A 25,261-nucleotide genomic window follows, 5' to 3' on the forward strand; every position below is an offset into this window, starting at 1 on the left:
CAGGTTTTTTTTTTTTTTTTTTTTTTGTATGACTTACATTTCTGCCATAAATGGAGTGTCATCAGAGGCTTCAGGAGTCAGAGAGAGAATAATCCAGTTCTACTTTGACTCTCTCTGTTACTGTAGTTTCTTTAACCTTAAACAGTATCACTCTGCATTATGTGATCTTAAATGGGAAAATTTCCAAGTGTTAGCTGGCATATGTGTGTTAATGCCATGTAGCAGAATAACTACCAGTAACTTTATGAGTGTTGTTCAAGGTACTTCTAGTTCTTTCTGTCTTTGTCTCATGTTGAGTGGTATGCTTAAGTATTTTGGCTGTTACATTCTCTCCGAGCTGTTCTGTAGCAGCATTAAAGGTGTCTGAACTATTCCCTAACAGATAAATAATGTGCCCCTGGTGATCTTGATACGAGATTTTAATGAAAACAGTATTCTGTTGTGCAAGACAAATGATCTGATACAATGCTTTTGAAAAGTAACTAATTTGTTTTAAATATAGCATTGTATTACAAATTTAATATTCTCCTAGGGCTTTATGGATTCAAGTTGTAAAGCAAGAACAATTTCCTGAAAGCCAGATTCCTGGCATGTATATGAGGTGCAATTCAATACAATACAATGCATCTTTATTTTGCAAATGCAGCACGTGAAAAACAGGATCCTAAAACACCGTGCAGAGTAAAATCCTGTATGAAAATATACCAAAATCAATTACAGTGATGGAAAGACATTATGCAGGATGGTGAAGCTATTAAAGCATTCAATCATGGCCATTAACAGAGGGAGAGAATTATGGGAAAGGGAGAACAGATGTGCTGTCTGATCTACTTTGAAAAGGAAAGGATAAAAGCAAGATCATTCTTGGTCTCAGAAGCTAAGCAAGGGAAGGATGTCAAATCAACAATGTCCAGGCTTTAGAAATAACAACAAAGATTGAAGCATTATTTAAATTCAATTGGTATGGGATTTACTAACTGGATCTGACTAGACTGGATCAAGCTTGTGAACAACTCTTAGGAATAATGTATGTGAGGTGTGAAATGAATGTGAAGCTAGTGCAATATCAGGCAATCCTGTTGCACTGTGCATATCAGTTGCTTGCAAATAAATATTACTTATCCTGAAATAAAATTTGCAGAATTTCAAGCTGTATGGGAGGTATTCTGCCTTAAGGAGGTTTGATATACCATTTKGGGGGGAAGAACAAATGCAGGAAATCTGGTCTCCCCCAGTATCATTTTTTGAGCAAATTGTTGTATTATTGTTGATATTATTATTGTACTTTTGATTCCTGTGGTTTCATTTTTGCACTAGTTCAGATAAAAAGTTAAATTATCAAACCTGATTTTTCCTTCCTTTATGGTGGTGAGGAATCAAAATTATGAAGGTTTACAATGTTTTTCACACCAGACACACATTTGACCTGGGTTTATTTGGTACTCCTGTCTGCACTTGCCAGTAGTTAAGTGTCTGTGCAGACTTGCTAAAAATCTCAGTACAAGGTACTCCAGAACATTAGAATCTTTAAGATCATTATTCTTACATTGATCAGAGCATACCACTGATAGAAGAGATATTACCACATTGCTGTTTGTTTTTGCAGAGATATCCCCAACCAAGAGGCCAGAAGAAAAAGAAAGTTGTGAAGTATGGAATGGGTGGCATGATTATCGTCTTGCTGATTTGTATTGTCTGGTTCCCACTGCTCTTCATGTCTTTAATCAAATCTGTTGCAGGCGTCACCAACAAGCCTCTAGATGTATCAATCACAATAACTCTAGGAGGTTATCAGGTAAAAAAGAAAAAAAAAGACTAAAAGAAATCTTTGGTTTTGCATTGTGTTTTCTTGTGCTATTCCTTACTCCTTACATTGAATTTTCTGGGTGAAAGTCCTCCTTTTCTGGGGAAAAGGAAATCAGACTAGCTCACACAAATGATCCCTTCTGGGTTTAAAAACATGATGTAAAATATTTCCTTCTCTTGCAAGTTAAAAATAGAACCTACTGCCAGTAGAAGCTGCATAAATTAACCCACATCTGGCCACTGAGGTAACTGCCTGCAGGTCCACRTGACAAATGGAGGTAGCTTGCTTCATTGTGCAATAAGATCATAACCTTCTTCTGTCAAATTGAGTACTGCAATTGTCTTAGACTGCGATACACAGAATGCTGTATTGTATTTGTAGCAGCTGATATGGATTAAATGTGACAAGTGTGCGTTCTTTTGTTTCCCAGCCAATTTTTACAATGAGTGCTCAACAGAGCCAGCTCAAGGACTTGAATCAGACTGGTTTCAATGCATTTCTGGGAAGCTATAGGGATAACACTGTAAGTGAAATGTGGAATCTCGTTACTTAAAAGTGTGTGCGTGTTTTTGTGGAGGCTTTTTGTGAGTTTTGTTTGCGTAGTTGTAAGTGGTCAGCCGTACTGCCRTCATTGGGAAGTTGTGTCCATAAAGACAGTTTGCAAGAGTAATGGTTCACACAGATGATGTTTATCAGACTAGGACTGGGTTATAAAGAAAGAAGTTGCCCTTAATCATGACATCATTGCACAAACTCATGGAAGATAAAAACACCAGTTGACCTGTTGCCTGAAAAAAACCCTCCCCTCTAAATGACACAAAACTTCAGTAGACATGTAGCTCTTGGTTTAGTGCCAAAACAAACATGSTTTGGGGACCCAACAGTTTTGGCACTTTTAAGCCAGAAGCTCCTTGCAGAAGTGCGCGTTGTTCTCACCTCCCAGGGAGGAGACACAGTGCTAAGAAAAGCAAGCGCGTATGGCTTTGACAGGAAAATGCCTTAGCATTTCATGGTGCAACAGGCAAAGTCATCAGAGGTTTCTAGCAAAAAAGATAGTATTTAGCAGAAACTGTTGCATGAATTTAGGAGCCAGGTTTTAATCAAATGCCTCTTTCAAAGAAGTGCAATTTAACTTGCTTCTAGTTCATTCAAAAATTAGCATAAGATCATAAGAAACATCACAGGATGCTACTAAACAGCCCTTGTCTTAGAGAAGTAATATTGCAACCTTGTTCCATTTTGAAAGTTATTACTTTTGAGTTCTCTTATCCTTTGGAYGCAGACAACATCTTTCTGTGCAGAATGACATGTTTATACTTAACAAAAGAGAGAGTAAATTTTTACTCTCCAGCACACTTTGCTGGAAGTGTGAGCCATCCGACAGTGGCCAGGCTTGGCACATGGTTTGTACAATGACTTACATTTTGTGCTGACCACTGAAGTTTCAGGGAAGTTTCAGAGAAGCCGAGTGAAGCGTCAGGAGTACCAGTCAAAATCAACTAGTACAGAAAGTTGCCTACCTCCCTGAGTCCACAAATAAAGTCAGAGTTGTTAGAAACTAAAGGAAATAAGACTGAATAGACTCTACAGAGTTTACTTGATTAATTTTCAGACTAATTTTGGCCTACTTGGCCATCATATTTATTCTTTAAACAAGAGTGAAATTTTTGTTTTGCCTTCTAGGCTTGGTCATACTGTATTTATGCCCCTCCATATTTAAAGCCTCAGTTGGTACCTGAGGAAAACCATCAGTGCAAGCCAAAGCACTTATAATTAACTGAGCATTTATAATTCTGCCAGATCAGGAAATGTGGCTGTATGTCTTGTGAATATTACCRCAATGAATTTTCCTTTCCATCTTCTACACCTACAGGCTGCTTTGCAGTTTCTAGAGGGCTATGGAAAAGAAGATATAACTCTAGCAGATCTAGAAGGGAATTCAAACTCTTTGTGGACCATCAGCCCTCCCAGTAGAGAGAAAATGATACAGGGGCTGCTGGATTTTTCAGCTGAGTTCACTGTAGTTCTTTCATGGAGCATTCAAAGGTAATTAATAAGACTGCTATGAGGCTGCTGGATCATTTGCCAAGCATTCACTCAGCAGAACAGTTCCGCACTGCATTTTTTGGTGTAATTTTCCAGCAAATTCTCTTGTACTGCAGACCAAAAAACTGCAAGTGGGAAGGAGAGAGGCAAAGAGAAGTGACCTTTGTTAAATGGCAGTAACAATTTGTTGCCTGCAGTTCTCAAGAAATAGAAAGAGAAATGGAGTCACTTCCAAGTACATGATTTAAAAATTCTGAGTAGAGTTTTCAATGAGACGTGAGTGGGAGGAGAGAAAAGTAAGAAAGTTCCAGTCACTTTTACAAGTAGATTTTCAAATAAACTCTGTTTCAAAGAACATCTTGTTAGCATTTATGAGAATTGAATACTTAGGCCTAGTTAGGGCAGAAAAAACGATGAGGGAATAGAGAAGTGGCTGGTTCTCTTATTAAGGGAGTCTGAAGATGACATGAAGCTATTTGTTAAATACACATATATTTGAAGCTATTGTTATTCAASGAGGCACAGATCCACCTTGTTGAGACTTCTAGACATTTACTATGTGGTTCTTTTGGCCTCAGTTTAGAAATAGTGCTTTATATTGAAGTTCTTGCAAGAGCTGGCCTAGAATATGTGCCTGTTGCATTCAGGCTGGAGCACACCCAGTCACCAGGATGTCCTGTTGGCTTCTGACTGCCACCTGGGATCCCTGTAGTCTACTAGGTTAAACTGGAATTAATCCATCACTTCATTGAGATTAACTAGTGCTGCAGCCTCAATATCTGTTTTCTCAGAAGTAGATCATGGATTGTTATAACAATCCCCACCAAAGGACCATCCACAAGAAGCAGGTCAACTGAATCACTGTTTGAGCTCTGATCATGCTGTCAGTTCTTCTATAGTGAAAAATGGGCTTGTAATGAATCTGCACTCTTAATTCAACTTTCTTTGACCCTCTTTATTTTCCTGGAAGCATAAAGTATTACTCTGTGAATTACATCCCTCCATCATTCCTGAACCTTCTATTAATTTTTAATACCTCTTCTGAATTTTCCAGTATGCTTGCATAACTACAAACATTAATACATTAGATTTGAAAGAGATCCTTTGATTTGAAAGAGACTTTTTCATCCTCAAATTCTCTCCTGTGGATTATTTTGTAACCGTGAATGACTGAAAGTGGTAAAAGCTTACTACTGTAGCCTTCCACCKTTTCTCCATAAAGGGAAACTCTCTTTTATCTAGGCCAGGAAACCACAAGCAGCTTAAGACAAGCCTCTTCTGTCACTCCAGCAGCCCAAGAGCTATGTCATCTCACCACTGCATCCTGACGGCAGTGCAGGGCGCACGGGGTGTGCGAAAGCTGGTCCTGTTCCAGCTGTGTGCCAGCCCGCAGAGAGACCCGGGTGGGCCCGGCAGTTCTGTTAGGTTAGACTGTTGGAGACACATTGCCAGARGGTCTGAGGAAGTTTCAGGAGCTGTAGCTGACAGCTGAATCCTTACCTCTTCTGACACTGACTGTGTAGTTAACTGAGATAGTCCCATAGCCTAAAGGGAGACAAAGCCATACTCCCTTTCCCAGTCTGTTTTCRCTCTGACCTATGAGCAAAATTAGGTTCATATGAATCAGTCAGCGTTTTCCTGCAATGCATGCAACGACATAATCAATTAGAACAAAGCATCTTTAAGACTGTTACATATCTTCTGTGGGCAAACACACCATCTCAGATAGAGGTAGTATGATGCTCACTAAGTGGCTCACTAATATTTTGAGGGCAGTCAATGCAGTTAGACTAGTTGGACCAGCCTTTGTGTTCAGCAAACAAGTGTTTTGGTTCTGCTGTTACAACTCRTTGTAGGTTGACCATGTGCCTTCTCTTTTACTTATAACAGAAATCTTACTCTTGGTGCCAGAGCAGAAATAGCATCAGATAAACTTACTTTTATCCTACCGGAAAACACCAGAAGAGATATTGCTACAATGATGTCTGGACAGCAATTGGAAAAGGTGTAAGTTATTTTCTTTGCTTATTTATATGCAAACCTCTTTTTTTTAAACCTGATTTCCTAAGGCAAAGAGGCTTGTGCAACTGTATCATTTGTCTGCCCATCCATCMTCCTCTAATAACTTTAGACACTTCTTTACAAAGGCCAACAGTACTGAAGCTACACAACAGTAATGTTACTTTAAAGGTAAAAACCTATTGTCTGTGGTAAACGTAGGGCGAGGATACAATGAATAGTGGAACACCACCAASAAGCATGTTGAAGCTATTAGTTACTTTCCTCTGATTTATTGGATGAGCACAAGTTCATGGGAGTATATATAGAGAGTTCATAGTTAAAGTCTCTTCTGTGTTACTTGAATTCAGCCTTATGGTTTGAGGGAGCTGTATTGATGAAATTTTTGTTCTAAATAACTATCCCAGACTGTATTTTTCATTATTATTCTTGAAYAGGATTAGATTGGCAAGGAAGTGCTAAGTCACTATGGTCAAAGGGTAACGTCTGCAGTAGTTTCTGACATCAGATCTTTTCCTGTAAGGGAAATTTGCAAGGCAGTCAGTGTTCTCTTCATCTGAAATGTTAAGCGTTATTGTATGGACACAGCCTTATAGCATTAACAGCACTGGTACCTCCTTTCAGATTTGAAAGGAATCTGGCTCTTCCTCTTCTTTCTGCTCACTGGGAATTATTTTACAGCAGTAGTCGCTAAACACTGCTAAGCCAGCATGTCATCTCTGAACACCACCTGATCTGATCTGTGCCACAAATATTTAAAAGTTAAAGCTGAGACCAACTGGGAGAGTGAAAACTCTGAGAGGTCCATATTTGTTAGAAGGTGGAAATGAGATTTATCTTCTCTGTGCACTGCTACTCTTCTGCACCCACACGCACATACATCCTCTTGCACACCTGGCCATTGCATTTAAAAGATACTGTACACTTCCTTTACTTCTCTGCCCTGTGAGGATACAGAAGTATTTCCTAAGATGGTGATGTAGTGCCAAGGCGAGTAGATTTTCCTCTTGTGGGAAGAAGTGATACTTTCATATCTCTCTGTTCTTATGAGGCAAGCAGTAACATAAAAGATACATCTACATTTGCATGTGTTGCAATAATATTGTTGATTTAAGCTTCTTTAACTTTGCCATACAGGAAAAATGGTTGAGACTGTGAGTAGCCATTTGATTACTTCAGCAGGACTTTTCTGACACCATCTCTGGTGGGATAACTTAGTTGCTGAGCACTTACCTACCTTTTGGGCCTGCTGGAGCAATAAGAGAGAGTTTAAATCGGTCACTTCTGTTCTGCTGCACCCTGGTGTATGTAATGTAGCAAAGTGTTAGAGAACATCCTTTCCTAGAATTTTTTCACTCACTTGAGGAAAATGTTAGGACAACATCTGGATATTTTAATGAAATGCCTCTCTCTCTCTGGCTTTGACAATTTATTCACACTCATGGCGATTTGATTTTGAGTCTAGTGGAAGAATTTTCACAAACATCTTTTTTTTTTTTTTTTTTAGTTTGAAATTCTCCAGATAATACAATCAGTGAAAATATTTCCCAGTAAAATAATTCTGGGAAACATTCTCTCTTCAGGTTGTATTATCCAAACATCTTGAAATCCTGAAGTAATAAATGTTCTCACTACGTATTTTTTTACCTCATTTACCACTGGGGATATGTTGCCTTTCTTTATGCTGCTCGTATAGCTGGCTATAAAAGTAGCTTCATTGGAAAGGAGAATAAAATATAAATTCTACATTCCTTGCAAATGTACATGCCCCAGGTGTGTGGGATTCSTGGCATGTGAATGGGGACATTGTGGATGGAGCTCTCTGCTGAAGTACTGACAGAACGTAGTTAATCCAGCTAACTTTCAGATGTGACATCTGAACAGTGTAAGGTAACAGCTTACACCAGAGTTACTGGGAATTGTGTATAGCCCTGTTAGGTACTTCTAGATTATTTTAGAAGTATGAAAATATGAAATATTTGCTTTTTCTTTTTTTTCCCCCCAGAACATTAGAAACAGTATACCCATACTACATCAAGGCTCCTAGTGATTCTCTGGCAAAGCCCATAAAGCAGCTATTGACAGGTATGTATCCAGCCCATGGAAAGTAGACCGTGGTTGAAGAAAGTGCAACACAACACTCAAACTGAGCATTCGCACACACACATTCACTGAGCCCTTACAGGGCTTCTCTGGCTGAAACACGTTTACACTTGTTTCTACCTGGTGCCTGAAAGCTTGAGAAGAGATGAGGTGGTAGAGTACAAGGCAGAAAATGCATCTGAGTATATTTTAACTTTGTATTTAACAGTAAGAATACTTAAGATGAAGCCCTGCTGTTCACCTTCAAGTCTCTTTTCAGGAACTACTTTCCATGTCTTYTTAAGAAGTGATGACAAGTGATGACAAAGCATCTCCTTACTGCTTTATCACAACTGCTCAATAGTGCTGCATTTCTGTAAATTACTTTCCTAGGTCATCAACTTAAAAAATGACATTGAATGACTTTTTTTAGCTATTCCTTATTGCCTACAAAGAATCCAAGTTAGACAAATCTTTGGATTTCAAAGTGCAGTGATGCATCCAGAATGCATATAGAAACTCATGTACATACAAAATACATGCACACATATGAAAACATGAAAAACCTACTGGGCTGGAAGAGAGTGTAGGAACAAATCCTCACTTGAGAACATTTAACACAACAGAGATTAAAGTTGGTTTTCAGGCCTTTTCTTGAGCATTGTGTAATTCAGTAATGCTCAAAGTTGAGTAGGCATGATTAGATTAATTGGGAAAAGTAATTCTTGAGGCTGATTCTGATTTTATGTGTAGCAAGAAGTTTCTAATGCCTTGTTGTCCTAGAGAACTCTGAATTTGGAATTCTTCAAAAGGACTTCAATGTATACACTGCTAATGTGTGGTCTCCAGAAATCACAAGCACCAGAGTTCAGCTACTGTACATGTGGTCAAGTATGCATAAAAGGATAGTATACTTTGCATGATATAAAAAATAACATCTTTCATACCAAGAAATACATGATTTTCAGGGGTAGTTTAACTTAGACACATGGAAGCTGACCACTATCTCTCCAAATTAAATGATATGTTTCTTTAGGCCTGAAATGCAGATATGGTGTGTGACTTTAATACTTTGGCCTGAAAATAGTGAAATCATTTGACAGTTACACTGAATAAAATATAGATGATATGAAACATTTTCTTTACCTTTTAAATGCATATTCAGATGAGATTTGGGAAAACTGTAGAAATCAAGATATATCAAGATACTGTGTTTTCTGTAAACTATTGCAAACTGRATTTTAAGAGAGTTATAACAAACTCCTATTCTTACATTTCTTCATCTCTTCGTCATGCAAATGATCCAAGTATCTGATTCAAGTTTGACTTTCAATTCTTGGTACATGTGTTAATGTTTCCTTTTTCCAATAGACTGCAGATGGGAAAACATTACTGTTTCCCTGGTCAAAAATGTGTCTGATGAGGGAGTTCGTGAGTGGTGGGTTTTGAATCAGCTTGGGAAAAGATATAAAACGTCTGAAGAGAGTCTTGAACTCTTTGTATTCAGTGATAAAGTCAGTCCTCCAAGCCTTGGATTCTTGGCCGGTTATGGGTAAGAAGGAATCTTTACATAAAATTAATGTAGATAAGATAGAGATATAGAACTAGAACTGACTTTATTCTTCGCTGTTATGGGGGGGGGAGGGGAAGACATTATTTCTTTTTTGTTGTTGTAATGCTTGAGAAGACTTCCAGAAATGGATTTTGTGATAATTTCAAATTCATATCTATTTCAAATATCTATAGAAAACTTCATCTTTGTAAGGAATGGTCTCCTCTTGACCTGCTCTTCTAGGCAGTAGCATGAGAGATACATCTGCAAAATGCCCTTTACACTTCTAGCTAATAAATTTTCCCATTAGAGTAAAATCAATCAAAAGATTTTAGTTTAGTTGCAAGTCAAATTCTGCACAGTTTTTGCCCCCTTCCTCATCACGTGCATGTAGCCAGCACTCTGGATATGATGCAGTTATGAAATACTGATAGAGGAAGGCAGATCTTTCCTCCTCTCGGGATGTGCATAATTTTGGGGAACTCCCCATGGGAGGATTCTTACGGGAGGTCAGGTAAGGGTTACTCTGTCACCAGCTGCACATACTTTAACAAAAAACATTAGATATGAAATCTGACAGACCACTTGCCTTTAGTAGCCAACAGTTGGGAGATTTCCCATTGTGATTTCCAAGCTGTAGCAGGCAGGATGTAAGACCATCATCAGTGACTGGTGTTAAATCATTTAAGCTAGTGGCCTCAGCTGTTCATGTTCCCAGTTTTCTGTGGGGTTTTAAGAAACCTTATTTCCCCCTGTCCTGTAGCACAGCAGAAATAGGATCCTAATTAGAAATTAATGTCCACTCAGCTGAAAGATTAAAACTAACTATATGGATGAGCTCCTCTGCACTTGTCTGACTCTTTGTCAAAGCATGGTTTGAACTCTTTCCTTTCTTACTTTTCAGCATCATGGGACTTTATGCCTCAGTTGTCCTGGTGATAGGGAAGTTTGTCCGTGAATTTTTCAGTGGGATCTCTCACTCCATCATGTTTGAGGAGCTGCCCAATGTAGACCGAATCTTGAAGTTGTGTACTGACATTTTCTTAGTGCGAGAGACTGGAGAACTGGAACTGGAAGAAGACCTGTATGCCAAACTAATATTCCTGTATCGCTCACCAGAGACTATGATCAAGTGGACTAGGGAAAAAACTAATTGAACTCTTTGGTGTCACACTGCGAATAAACTTGATTTCATCTGAATTTTAAAGAAAAAAAAAGCACAATATTCTCTTAAGAGCTAAGCCTTTTATAGTTAGGTAGCAATGGTTTTTCACTGATGGAGTCCTGGAAGCTACGGCCTTAGGAATCCATGCTGCCTTTCAAATTAAGGATCAACAGTGAAGAAGGTTGGGTGATTTGCTGTTTTTAAAGTGCCACTCCTGTAAAATCTGGGGACTGCTTTGTAATTTAATCAACAAAAAGTTTGCATCCTTGTCTGGCTTATTTGATTTTCCAGACAATAATTACCCTTAAAGAGAAAAGAMAAAAGGAGTGAACCCACAGATGACTCCAGTGTACCTTCTTCACCTTTTCTGGAGCCATACAGTTTGGATTGTGCAATATGCTGTTGTACATCACTGACTTTCAAGCTACAGTAATGGGATGCTGATTAGCCTTCAGGACACCGAAGACACAAGGCCACAGCGGGAACTGAAGACATTCTAGCCATTCCCATTTTCAGAAAAGCAGAGGTTTTGATGTACAAAGGACACTGTGGACAAGCCTCTGTTAGCAAAAAGAAACAAGTAACAATCTCTTTAAATGCCTTATTTTATTTGTACAGTCACAGAAGACATTTCCACCAAACATCAATGACTTTTCTCAGGAAAAAAAATAACTGAAACTTGACACTCCATCAAGGTTAACTAATGGCTAGAATAATTATGGTGAAATATTGGGATGTTCTGCTGGGCCATTTTCTCCAAAGTTACTGCTTTCCATTAGATGAGAAAAGAAGGTCAATTCAATGATGTAAGGAGCTACTTCATTTCTTATAACCCTTTAAAGACTGAATAGTGTGTGCTTCTCTCTGCTCCCCATGACATGCTTTTTCCCATTTCGATGATTTAAGGCAACTTTGTTTTACTATTAGTTGATATTCTTCTTCCAGTRTTTCAGGTATACAAAAATGTTTACATATTCCAAGTCACATTTTTACATCTGAGATGGGCTGGGTTTTTTTAAGTTCCCGAATATAAACGTACATATGAGCTTGAAAAATGGCCTTTTTCTTAAATTACTATTATTAGTGACACAAATGGCTCATTAGAGAACATTGTAGCATGAAAATTTACAATTGCAATGTAGGTTTCATTCCATGTTAAAAAAATTATTGAGAAAAAAAATCATTGAGTGGGTAGGGTATGTTAAAAGGGTATACTGTGTAGTTTTGATTCATAATGACTTAAAATAAAGCACATGTTGCAAAGTCATTTTAGAAGTATTTTTTCCTCTGCCTTTTTACATGAAATGGGAAAAGTTTGACATTCTTCTAACACTGTGACAAATAAATCACTTTCTTGTAGTTAGTTGCTATTTATTATAKGAATGATTAGTTAGTCACCAGAAGGTCAGTAATGCAACATAGTTTGCCAGAACATTTTMCTGCAGAACTTCATAAAACAGCAAAATTGAAGTTACAACATACTCTGTTCAGAGCTTCCATAARAAATGCTGTCACGTTCTGTACTGTGAGGACTAACTTTTTGAGCACTATGAAGTGCACAAAATAAAAATCGCTTCATCGTATTGTAACAMTGAAATCAGTTGGTGACTGGAACTCATTGGAAGATAACCTGGTTTCCTCCAAAGTGTAGTGGAAAGGTGGTGGCTGTTCATACAGGCCAGCAACACTGCTCGGTGGAGATTTCTGCTCCATTTCTTCCACAGGAGCAGTAATGAGCCTGGAAATGAAATATAAAGGRCAGCCCTGACATAGGACTGAACAGGGATGCTAGAATGACCTTTGTGTTTAGATTGATCCTTACTTGGGTGTTCATTGACTTTAAGGAGACCAACACTGGAAGGAGGAGTATGAAGGGTGTAATGTGTTTCTAAAGGTATCAGTCAGTGCAACCATTCTGGTCACAGCTCCCCATCTTTAATAAGCCCTTGCTTTCTGCTGGAAAAGAGAGAGAAAAAAAGAAAAAAAGAAAAAAAGAAAAAAAAAAAAGAAAGAAAGCTATCTGCACAATGAGCTATACAGTTCTTTGACCTTTGCAGAAATGTGCTGCTTTTCCTTTCATGGATCAATCAAGCTTTGAAAATAAAAGATTTTTTTCCTTGTTGTTTTTTTTAATAATGTAGTCAAAKTAGTGACATATAGACTGGGTAAGTGACTATGTTAGGTGGAAAATTGGCTGGACTGTTGAGGTCAAAGGATGGTGATCAGCAGGATGAAATCCAATTGGCAGCCAGTTACTGATGGCAACCCTTAGGGAATCAACATTGGGGCCAATGCTGTTTAATGTCTTTATTAATGATCTAAAGGACAGGACAGAGAACACCCTCAGCAAGTTTGTGGACAYCAAATCCAAGGGGGTGGAGGAGGAAGGAGAGGAGAGTTGATACACTGGAGGACAGGACTGCCTTTCAAAGGCACCTCAAGATGTTGCAGAAAAGAGCTGACAGGAGCTTCATGACATTCGACTAAGGTAAATGCAGACTCCTGTATCTGAGGCAGACTAACCCCCACACAGCAGTTCAGGCTGGGCTCTAACTGGGTAGGGAGAAGCTTTGCAAGAAAAGGACATAGCAGGAGGTCTTTGCACATGTCTGTAGTRTGCCCCTGCAGCATACCAGGCTGCATTTAGAAGACTACAGCTCCATGTCAAGGGGCCTGATTAGCCCTCTCTGTTCAGCACTTGTGAGACCGCGCTTGGACAACAATGTCCAGAGTGCCCAGGTTTGGGGTCCCCAGTGCAAGAAAGACACTGACATACTGGAGTGAGTCCAGTGAAAGGCTGGAACACACAGCCTGCCGAGGCTGACAGAGCTGCGCTTGTTCAGTGTTAAAAAGAGAAGACTAAGCAGAGAGCTTATTAGTGTCTTCAACTGCCTAATGGGAAAGTATAGAGAAGATGGAGCCAGATTGCAGATCTGCAGAACGATACGTATAGGTCAAGGGGCATCAGACACAACTCGTAGCAACAAAGAGTCTCATTAGATGTATCGAAAATTGTTTTCACCATGAAGGTAATCCAACACTGAGCAAGTTCCCAGAGAAGTTATGGGATCTTCATCCTTGGAGCTATTCAAAACTGGACAGGTCCTGAGCAACCTGCTGGGGTTGCTTTGCTGGGGAGGTCGGACCTGAAGCCTCCAGAGGACCCTCCCACCCTGAATTAGTGCATGGTTTTAGTACTCGGTCAGGGACACTGTGGCTTACCAYGGAGAGTGTATTTGATGCTGTGAGAACAACCTCCAAAACTGCAGAATAAAGCCATCACTGAAGTATGAAGCAACAGTAGTTATGAAGAAATACTTGTACTTGCTGACATACATACCTTTGCAAGTCTCTATGCCCAATTTTGAAGGGCTGAGCACATCCAGCAAAAGGTCCTGTTTGCCCTCTTCCACTCTCATTATCAAGAAATAATAGTTCACTAGATTCTAACATAAGCTGAATTGAATTGATGGGATTGAATGACCTTTTAGAGTATTGCTGATTAGACTTGAAAAGAAACTTATCTTTGTAGTTATCTTCCCATGCTTTAGGACTCCTTCCTGTTTTGTTCAACACATGAGCAAATCTTCGGTGGATAAGATTAGGTAACAACAGAAGAAACATTCTTAAAATAAATTTTGTTTTATAAGCTTTAGTGTATGCACTTTCATTGCAGGACTTGGTATTTTAATAATCCAAAGAATCCACATCCAATACTCAGTGTCATCTCTGTCATCAATAACAGTCATATACATAGTAGTGTCACAAAAGGCAATTCCAACCTATCCTGCAGCTTTCATGAAAAAAAATTGCAAAACTACAAAATTGCAAAAAACCCATCCTTACACCACAGAGGGTCAGATTACTGAATCTACATTGTTCTGACCATTCACAGAGTTAAAGGGGGCCAGACCAACATAAGATCCCATTGCTCGGATACTTTCCAGTTGTGGTCTGGCATAGTCTCCACAGATGACCAGGCCATAACCCCTCTGATCTGTCCCTGTGCTTAACCACCTTCAAGGAGAGCATTTTCTCTCTTATATCTAATTGGATTTATTTTGTTGCAGCTTTGCAACTTGTCCTTTCAATGTGTACTCCTGAAAAACAGAAACTCTATTTTAGGTAGTGAAAAACCTTATCCTTCTCCTAGCCTTATCCTTGGCCTTCTCTGGGCTAAACAAATCTTAGCCAAAAATCWTACTTTTTTTGCTCTCCAACTTCTTCATCCCTATACAGATTGAACTGACAGCTTTCTCAAGGGTCTCCCTCCAGCCAAAGCTCACCTATTATGGTCTGTGTTACACATTGAACAGGGGACCTACCTAAGAATAAAATGTTGTGTCTTTAGCATGATTACATTCACTTAGAGCAAATTGCGTGTAATGTACTTTCTTTGTAACGACAAACAGGCCTTTCTCAAAGTTGCCATTTTCACTATGTGCACATGGCACTGASGGCTCTAGAGATGTTCTCCCAGCTACAGTGTTATTCTTAAGGCCTTATCCTTTCCACTCAGGAAGTCACAGTGTACAGAGATATGGCCATCAAGCAGCCTCTCCAGCCATTACGCTCTGCTGCCCTCATCAGCTGGCCCCAAACAGCAAGTTGGCTAACAGTAATAAATACTGTAAGACCAAACTAAAGGAGAAATTTTCGCAATGCAAATCACATTATGGTTACCTAATAGAACTAGCCTGTTGCTCACATCCTCCAGAGAGTACAATTCCACTATTTACTTGGCCTGAAGATTGTTTTCCAGGTGCTTGCACAAGATAAAGTAATGTTCCTGTTTATTATTCAGGAAACGATGGGATAGCCTATTTCAAGACCCAAACCCAGAAGGTGCAGAATCAGCATGGAGGAAGAACAACCCCAGAGAGATCTAATGTTGGTGCCCTCACTTTGCATTCTTCACAAATTTGGTGTATACTCTTTCCAAATGTATTATTTGGAGCATTTTCTTAGTGATTTCACAACTCCTTTATGTAGAAGCTTCACTTTACATGAATGCTATGAGGTTGTAAAAGGGTTTGTGATTGTGAAAAAGAAAGATTGTGAAAGTAGCTCTACAGAGAAGAATCTGGGGAGCCTGGTGGATGTCAAGTTGACCATGAGGCAGCAGGGTGTCTTTGGGGCAAAGGAGGTCATCAGCATCCTGACCTGYAKTAGGAAGAGTGTAGCCAGCAGGTAAAGGGAGATGATCCTTCTCTCCTYAACACTGGTGAGACACACCTGGAGTGCTGTGCCCAGTGCTGGACTCCTCAGAACAAAATMGACATGGACCTATTGGGTCCCTTTGTGAAGGGTCACAAAGACAATTAAGTGCTTGAAGTGTCTCTCATATGAGGAGMGAGCCGGGACTGTTCAGGCTGGAGAACAGAAGGCTCAAGGGGATCTTATCTGTGCACATAAATATTGGGAAGGGACAGAAGGTGTCTGGGAGGGTGAAGAGGATGGAGTCAGACTCTTCTCAATGGTGCTCAGTGACAGGATGAGAGGTAACAGGCATAGAGTGAATCACAGGAAATTCCATCTGAGCATAAGAAAACACTTCTTCACTGTGAGGGTGGTTGAACCCTGGAACAGGTTGCCCAGAGAGGTTGTGGGATCTTCATCCTTGTAGCTATTTAAAACCTAGCTGGCCATGGTCCTCAGCAACCTACTGCTGCTAACCCTGCTTGAGCAGAGGTGTCGGCCTAGGTGATTACCAGAAGTGCTTTCCAACGCCAACTGTTCTGTGATTTCATCTGATGCACACAGTGTTGCCTGCAAAATGCTTGAATGACCAGGGGAAGTGCTGCCTGGAAAGTACTCAATAGCTCCTTTCAGTGTCACAGGTGCTTCATCGGTTCAACTGCAATGACCTGACCATGCTGCTCCCAAGCAAGTCATCCTGCTCTATTACACAAATTCAAATGCTAGGTGAGTTTGTCTCTTGGAGCTGCTCCCTGTGAATGACTGCATCTTCCTGCTGCCTCTGCCATACATTGCAGGCTAGAAAGTGGTCTCTTTATGCCCCATTTTTTGATTGTCCTATACAGCTGCAGCAGAAGAAAGTCAGCATTACTCCTAAGCTGTTGCCACATCAAGGTGCCTGAAATTACCATTTACTTTTACAGTTAGTTAAATAAAGCAAAGCTAACTACACTATCTGAAATGGACCATTCTGCAGTTCCTGCTTTAGCCTCATTCCCGTATAGAGAAAGAGCACATAGCCGAGTGGCCAGGAAAAAAAAAAGCCCGAGTTTGGAGCTGAATATACTGAACTTTATGTTTCCTCATGTTCTCTGTTCTCACAACTCATCTTTTAAATGGAAGCAACTCTCTCTCTCTCCTTTTTTTTTTTTTTTTTTAACCAGTTTTCTGGTGAGGTAAAAGATCAGGTAATGTTTTTCATTTAGCTGAAAGAAATAAGATCAGTACTTAGTAGCTAGAGGGGTGAAAAGACATTACAGTCATCAGCACAAAGATGATGGAAAACACCTCTTTTTGTCCTGTTCCCTTTCCTAACAAATACCAGTGGTTCCTGTAGCATCAAACCCTAAATTGAAGACTATCCACTTCTCAGTAGCCACTTATCTGGCAGCCTGGATCACTGAACAGTTTTGGGCTTCTATTTTTTGCTACCAGTTTGTTTCTGTGACAACAGCTTTTGCAGGAATCATGTGATGGTGGCAAGCATCACCCCTCATTGCTCTCACTGAGCACTTGCTGTTGAAAACAGGGGCCAAGGCATTTATTCCCACCCAGGCACCCAGAGCCAACCTGTGCCATGCGCCGCACTGATAGGGAAGGTGTCACAGCCCAGTGAATGTTCAGCTGGAAGGGCACAGGATGCATACTACATTTTAAAATGCCCCCTGTGCACTTCAGGCATTATTTTTAAAAAGCCATCAGGAAGATTTATCAGTAATTCACTGTGAAGCAAGGCTAAACAAGTTGTTTCCCTACCTCATCCTCAAAGACCAGGATGGACTTGGTGCAGGCAAAGATGCTGCTTTGGGATGAAGTTGCATGGTGCTTGAGGCTACGCCAGCGTGAGTACGAGCTTAAACTCAGCRACAGCAGAGCCTGCTCATGTCAGGCACAGCCAGAGCATGAACTGTAATGCTGGCAGCAGTGCTCATGTGTTACAGTGCCAAACAAAAGGAGGAAACACCTCCTTTTGGTGCCATCAAGCCCATTTTCCACAGTGTCTTTAAAGAGATGAGAGCCCTCTCACCTTTCCTTGATTCCCACTGAAGAAAAAAAATCCTCACTTACCCAAATGCTTTTCTTAAAGAGTTAAATTTTGTAGTAGGACTGACCACCRGACAGATTTCTTCAAACATAAGTCTGTACCCAAGACATGGCTTAGGTTGACATGTACCTAAAATTTAGCAATATATTGGCCACTCCTTTATCTTTAAGCATTTCAAGAGAAAAACAGAATAAAATAAAAACTCCTTCATCTCTTTGCTCATTTCTTTTGCTACCAAATACAATGTTTGTTCCTCTGAACAACTTGTCTGTTGATTTTCTTTGTCCAGCTTGCAAATATACTTGTTCTTCTATCACCATCAACAGCACTAACTTTTCAGAGAAAAGGAGGAGAAGCAGACTCCAGTTGCATTTTGTTCTTCTCAGCCTTAGTTAGAAACATGTTTGTGGGGTTTGTTTGCTTTTTAAGTCAGCACAAGGACAGCTGCCTGAGAGCACAACCAGTGCAACAACACCAGGCATCCTAGAAATCCCACTTGCCCAAGTGGCAAGGCACAGAATTCAGCTGCCAGAGTCTGTGCAACTTGAGAGGTCACATTTCCTATCAATTTGATAACCCCTTTGGTTATTTGGTTAACCCCTGGGCAATGCTGTGAGAGTAAAACTGCTTCTGTTCTGCATGAGATCCTGGATGCAGGTTGGGGATTTTTCCTCATTTATTGTTGCCTCTTCTTTGAGATGGAACAAAATGGAGGAAATCTCTGATGTTTTACTGAGAGCTTGGGGAAAACGCGGGCAAAGCAATCGATGTGATCATCAAACTCCTGTAACAATACATTTGGGGAAGGCACAACCTGTGAGAGTTCAACAAGAAAGGCAGTTTCACAGTTAATTGACCACGGAAATAGAAATTATGATKACAGTACCACCCTTCCCCATTGTGGGGAAGGGTTTCTCCTGTAGGTTTTTTGTATGGCAGATTAAGAGTTAAGGAGAACACTTAGAACAAAATGAGCTGGAGGAGAAATTCAGACCCATTCAGGGAGGCTACTGTAGTGTTTGGGGCTGAGAATGCTTGTGGTATGAGAAATTTTTCAAAAAACGTATCTTGGAGATTTGCCTGAGGGACATGCTGCCCATGTGCAGTCACACAGGCAGTCATCAAACTCCTCTCCTCACCTGGCTTGGCAGCCAATGCTCAAGTTGAGTCCTACTGAATGTTATTTGTTACTGTTACTAAAACCAAAATTTAACAAAAATCTTTTGCTATGGAGAAGACTTTAATTCAAAAATGGCTGATAAATACAGCAATTCAAATGCCCCCTCCATAAGCAATAAATGAGGGACCTACAGAGGACCCCATGCCTCTCTTGCCCCAGTACGCTATAAGCACTCACAWGCCTTGCAAACAGAAAAACACATGCCAGGGCACACACTTACATCCTTGGATGCCAGGTAGCACCCACTACTGCAGGTGTCACACCTCAGACATGGTTTGCACGGTTTGCCACACACTCAGCCTCCACTGGTGCATCTTCCATGGCTCAGCCTGCCTGCAGCCCTGCTTTACSCCCACCTGGGGCCTGGGGGAGCACCAGTAGACCTTTTGCATCTTTTATTTTCAGATAGTAGCAGTGTGGACATTAAATGCGCACGTATACTAACATGGACTTCATGCATCTGTGTGTGTGTGTGTATGTATCCATCTGCAAGTGTCTTCTCTTTCAATCATGCAGGACTCTTGAGTTAGTTTACATTAATTTTTCAAGTAGCTGCCTCCTGCAGTCTGCATTTGGRCGGAAGAGGAAGCTGCCAGCAGACRCCAACAGTTTATGCCAATGTGACCATCAGACTCCGGTAACAATACATTTGGGGAAGGCACATTTGCAAGGTTGTGAAAACAAGAGTGAGGTAATGCAGTAAAATATTAATGAACCCTTTCAGCTGACATCGCTAAATACATTGTAGAAGCTAAACTCTGGAAGTCAAGAAAGTGTATTAATTACTCATTCCTCCAGCTATAGAATTCTCCCTCTCTTTTAAACAAAGCTGGCGGGGCGGGGGGGGGGGGGGGGGGGGGGGGGGGGGGGGAGAGGGGCAGAGAAAAAAGACTAGCTGTAAAACTCATCACATTCCAGAAGAAAGCACATAGAAGTTTAGGACAAAAATTGGATGGGTACCTTCTTTCTTCTCAAAGAAAAAGGAGTCTACCACTGTAAAGTGACTGAAAATATGATTGTGGTTGGCTCCCATCACTCTCAGGCTAAGTTCTGTTTTGTTAACGATAGACTTTTGAAATATATGGATTTGGAAGAGATAATGTTTGCACAGATTTAATGATACTGCAGTGTGCCTTTTGAGATGTTTGGACCCTGATGAGGATACTAGCTGTAATATGCAAACTGCAAAGAAGAAGAAGATATGTGGGGCTTTAAGTACAGACTTTGGTTCTGAAGGTCTTCTCCAAACACGCTTCAAGAATTGTTTAGGTGATAATATCACTTTTAAAAGAAAGCTTCRCAGAATACTCAGTGAAATGCAGCCTCCTAATACCTCATTCTAATTCATATCCTGCAATATCTGATTCCCTAGACTGATATGTGCTGTATCTCCAGCAACCCATGAAGTCTAACATCATTACCATAAAGCAAAAAAATACCCTGCCCCAAAAAAAGCATCACAAATATACCAGATAKTCCAAGTAGAGCATTGGTTGATACACTATATCTTGATATAGATCAAGAAAAGGCGAATGCAATACACACTAATGCTTACACTTATTTTTATTCTCAGTCTATAGCTCACCATCAGCTGAGAATGTGCACAGTGCCCACAGCTGATGACTTTAGAGCTATGCAGGGATGGAAACACAGATGAAATTGCTTTTGGCCTTCTCATTCCAAGGGGAATGGGAAGAAAAGAAAACAGATTAAGGAACAAATAGATGAGAGAAAGCCTCAAGCAATGCTTCTATCTATTGATTGTTTTGCTGTAAAAACCCAGAATGTGCAAAATAAAGAGTATGTTACTTAAATCTTCTTCAAAAGGGCACAAAGAGGATGAAAACTAATCACTTCAGCTTGGCTTGACTCTACTTTCTCTCCCCCTTGATCAGGATCACATCGCATTTACTACTGGGCTCTTTGCACCCTGTCATTAAGTCTGACACGTGGCTGCTGTTAGATCCCTTACTGATCCCTAAAACTCTGTGCTAGTTTGGGGCTGCCAGATACCTGGCRTTTGGCAGTGCCAAATGAAATGACTGAAAGTCATTTGCGTGAGCAATGATGCAAAAATGCATTTCAGATGGCTTTTTGAATCATCCTTTATGATGGTTATCTGAGCTATTTCTTTGACTGTACTCAGCCCATCTGGTAATTAGCTCATGATGCRTGGACTCAAAACATATCCTTAGTACTTTGTTGATGAAGTAATATTTCTCCTGCTTGTTTTGCCTAGACAGGCTCCACAGTCATTCCTCTAGGGCTGAGGATTTATGTAGCTATTTCAACTATTTTCAGCTTGAAATACGTATACACATGGTGGTCTTGGTCAGAGTCCAAATGACAGGAAGGGCACTGATCTCCATCAGGGTTTCYAACAGACGCTGAGTCTGCTGTGCTGCCACTTGCAGACATGGATGCTCAGAAACCAGCCAAGGTACTGCTTTTTTCCTGTGCCCAGATTTGTTGACGTCCATTCACTGTACTCAAACTCCTGGAAGTGAAATAGGGAGCAAATTTCACAGAACAACAGGGATGGGCCTTCCCAGCAAACTGCTCTCAGAAGGTGAAAGAGCTGTCGGAAAAGTGGATTTGGGGGGGAGCAAGCTGGCTCAAGCACTCTGACACAACTAACATGAAAGGAGTAAATCTATTTCAGAGCTCCCTGACTCAGGAAAAAGCTTTTCTGCCTCACAGCTCAGGTGCTGAATAAGTACAATGAAAGAGGCAAAGGAATTAACTTTTCTAAAAGGGCTCTGTAGATGGTATAGTCATTTTGAAATTTTTYGTTCTTATCCGTGCTTTGGCTTCAATCAGAAACACACGATACTTAAATAGTCTGTAAGCCTTTCACTTACTACAGCACTTCATCTTCTCTGAGAGCCACAGAACAACGTCTTATACTAATATAGGTCATGTGGGCAAAAAAAGGACAGTTAGTTATTCCATTTATATCTGAGGCTACAGTTCAGCACAGTACCTAGAAAAAGAAATAAAAAAGCCAGATGATACCTTCTTTTCAAACACATATTCTGCAGACTAYTTCTTGAGAAGAAGCTTTTGTCATTTAGCGGCAGCACAGAGCAGAATTACATGCAGCAATGGGAGGGGAAGTTAATCAGTGAGAGCCCATGTCCACGGCRCAAGGGAACAAACTGCCCTGCAGATAGCATGGGAGGGAGCCTTTTCCTTCCCTACCATATCCCCAGAGGCCACAAAGACAATCTTTCCTTCTCTCCCTCTYTTAACCCGCAAGCAGACTGAGTATTTGCTTTCAAGTATTTCAAGTATTTTAAGGGATATAGATCATCTTCAGTGCAGAAAATACACAAGAGAAACAGTAAGGTAATGCATTTGGAAAGGAAAAATGAAGTTATGAAAGTATTTTTCTTTACTCCACATGATTTTTTTCTTCCTATAGCATAAAAAAAATCTATTAAGGCTATGAGGATAAGGCAAAAAATGCTCTTAAATTTATGCTGAGAGAAGAATGGGGAATTAACACTTAGGTTCATGCTGTCTTTATGGYTGAAGGCAAAGCAGACTCCTAGCTCCCATGGGCTCTGAGCTGGTTTACCTCTCCCCTCTGAACACTCAAGAAGCCCAGGCTCTAAATGAGGGTACTAACRGATATACCTGAAGCTGTGTTTGTGAATACTCTTACCCAATTACAGCTCTCAGCATATACAAACAAGGGAGGTAGGAGAAAGAGCTTTTGGTGATAGTTTTAAGGAAAATAAACTGCTGCTAGTCTGAGTATAGTATACCACATCATGGCTGACTGCCTGGCCAGAATTGGCCATGGCTGTTGAGCAAGTCCAAAATCATCTCTGAGAAGAAATGTTTCTGATCATAGCAGGGTTGTTGAAATATGGGAATAGGTTTTTCTGCACACCCAGTTCTCTGGTAATGCTCAACACCATGCATATCCGCTAGGGATGCTTTTCATATGCATTACCACAGCTACAATGTGTGTCAGGCCACGTGCCATGGTTTTAATCCTGCACCTCAGGAACAGCAGCTTTGTATCCAGTATCCTCTACCAGATAATCCCTCACAATCATCCTGGATCACTCCTCAAGCTCTCCACTATCACATCATCTCCAGCTCTTCACTAATTCTCAGTCCTGGTAGTTTTAGACATCTGGTGCAGCTTTCCATTACATTTTCATTGTCCAAGTTAGAGGCAAACAYATAGCAACATGTAATTTCACTCATTTGAAATTGTGTTGTCATCATTACATGGCTACTAYGGCAAAGATAACATGGAAAAATGATGCAAGAGTGACCAGATAGAAATATGAGGGATTGTTAAAGAAAAATCATCACTTTCAATTCTGTGAAAAAATTAAATGTAACTACTGTTGTTTACAAAAATGTGTTCTGTCCATTTCAGCTGGCAACACGTATTTGCAAAACCAGGCCCTCCTTAGCTATTACAAACCCATCCACAAAGCAGAGAAGTTTGCTAATACTCAATATATAGCAYCTTGCAGCTAACGATGAACTGAAGCTCCTTTTTTTTTAAATCAGTTTTCCCATCCTATGCTTATAAACCTATCAAGATCAAAATAGATCAAGGATTGYTGTACCTAATTGACTGTGATCTAGCTGCATTTCACCAAGATTTAGATGCTGTGAGTCAGCCTGAGTCAATGCTCTAGTTCATGACTTTCAAAAAACCTGCTTCCCATGACTATAGTTGAATTCAATCAACAGCCGAAACCCACCATATTTTAATATGTATAACCCTGCCTTATATAAGCCTCACAAAAGAYAGGGCAGCAGTAAAGAAGAAATTGCAGAGGGAGGCTTTTGCGGGGGGGGGGGGTAGGATGACTATTGGAGGTGACAAAGGCAGCTGCACATAGACATAACACATAAGGATTCTGCATYGCACCTGTCTTTTTTGAACCCTGTAGGTGCTATGCATGAAAACACAGCATAGAGTTTTGCTGCTGCATCCAACATCAGTGTCACACGGGCACAAGATCAAAGGAGAGCTGAGCTCTTTCTAGGTGCACCAAAGACACTCAGCCACTCAGTCTGGTAGGCACTGGTTGACAGGTTGCAGAGCARGGACACATGGCCCCTTTCTCCTACCACCCATGGAGGTATATTTTTACAACATCATCAGAACCTAAAGGTGGAAAAATAAACCTTGGCAATTCCCTTCTCTCTCTCTCTCTTTTCTTTTCTTTCTTTTTTTTTTTTTTTTTTTTTTGATAAATACATGCGCTACATTTAAGCAAGACTTGGCAAGAAGTTTCTGTCTTGTATAGTTAAGATTCCAAACCATTTGGTGGAAGATTTGGTTCTTCACATGGCTTAAAAAGCCTTGCACATTATATGTTGTTGACATTACAATTAAGACATTTACTTGCAGGTGTCTATAGCTTCATTCAATTCGTATGTTTAATAGAACAGGCAGATTGAGAAATTAGACTCACAGAAGTCAAGAATTCTGAACTATGGATTCCCTAAGCAACTGTAACTTATATCCCACTTCCGTATAAAGCCAGAAGAGCACTGGTTCAGATGGCAACAGCAGTACAATTCATGATTTCACTTTTTTAAAGTAGACTCTTGCAGCCAGTGGAACAGGAATTGAACTCCAAACCACAATACAAGCATCTTATTTTTGTTTCAGGAAGGTACCCCTAGACTCCCCCTGTCTCAGAGTTGCCAACCACCAAAGAAATCCAACTGAGTTCCTAGTACTTGTTGCACAAATCCATCTTTTTTCAACAGGGCCATCTTGTGCAATGACCACAGTTACAGAGAAGTGGGTAAAAGGTGTTCAAAACCCTATATAGTCATTGGGGACAGGGAGTTTGATTGCTTAGCCGATCAGTAGGCTGTTTCTACTGATACACTATTACAGCTGGCTCTCCACCATGTCACACACTTGCTGAGAAACAGCTGCACTAGGGGGAAAAAAATTACTTTCTAAGGAAAGGATGCTTACAAGACATAAGTGTACTGCACCTGCTAAGAACATTGTAAAGCATAAAAGCTGACTCCTTTCAGTGGTAACCACTGACACAAGTTTCCAGACCTGCTAACAAGATTTAGAGCCGTCCAAATTCCCAGACATAGGAAAGGTTCAGTGTTTATCAACGCAAAGGTCTAAAATAAGCTTTACCCCTCTTCCCGTAACACCC

The 25,261-nt window shown here is 40.3% G+C and overlaps 1 protein-coding gene across 1 annotated transcript in view; it reads left to right on the forward strand.

Moving 5' to 3' along the window:
* Positions 1 to 11,938, forward strand: part of PIEZO2 (piezo type mechanosensitive ion channel component 2) — a 253,796-nt gene extending 241,858 nt beyond the window's left edge. Inside the window, exons 48-54 of the mRNA XM_085322513.1 lie at positions 1,607 to 1,795; positions 2,238 to 2,330; positions 3,681 to 3,853; positions 5,744 to 5,860; positions 7,878 to 7,957; positions 9,326 to 9,506; positions 10,411 to 11,938. Of these exons, the coding sequence (XP_085178639.1) occupies positions 1,607 to 1,795; positions 2,238 to 2,330; positions 3,681 to 3,853; positions 5,744 to 5,860; positions 7,878 to 7,957; positions 9,326 to 9,506; positions 10,411 to 10,663 (1,086 nt within the window). The 3' untranslated portion in view covers positions 10,664 to 11,938. The remainder of the gene's footprint in view (positions 1 to 1,606; positions 1,796 to 2,237; positions 2,331 to 3,680; positions 3,854 to 5,743; positions 5,861 to 7,877; positions 7,958 to 9,325; positions 9,507 to 10,410) is intronic.
* Positions 11,939 to 25,261: the final 13,323 nt, after the last annotated feature.

The sequence above is a fragment of the Rhea americana genome, unplaced genomic scaffold (genome assembly GCF_003343005.1).
Source record: "Rhea americana isolate MKP2758 unplaced genomic scaffold, rheAme1 scaffold_78, whole genome shotgun sequence".
Classification (NCBI taxonomy): Eukaryota; Metazoa; Chordata; class Aves; order Rheiformes; family Rheidae; genus Rhea; species Rhea americana.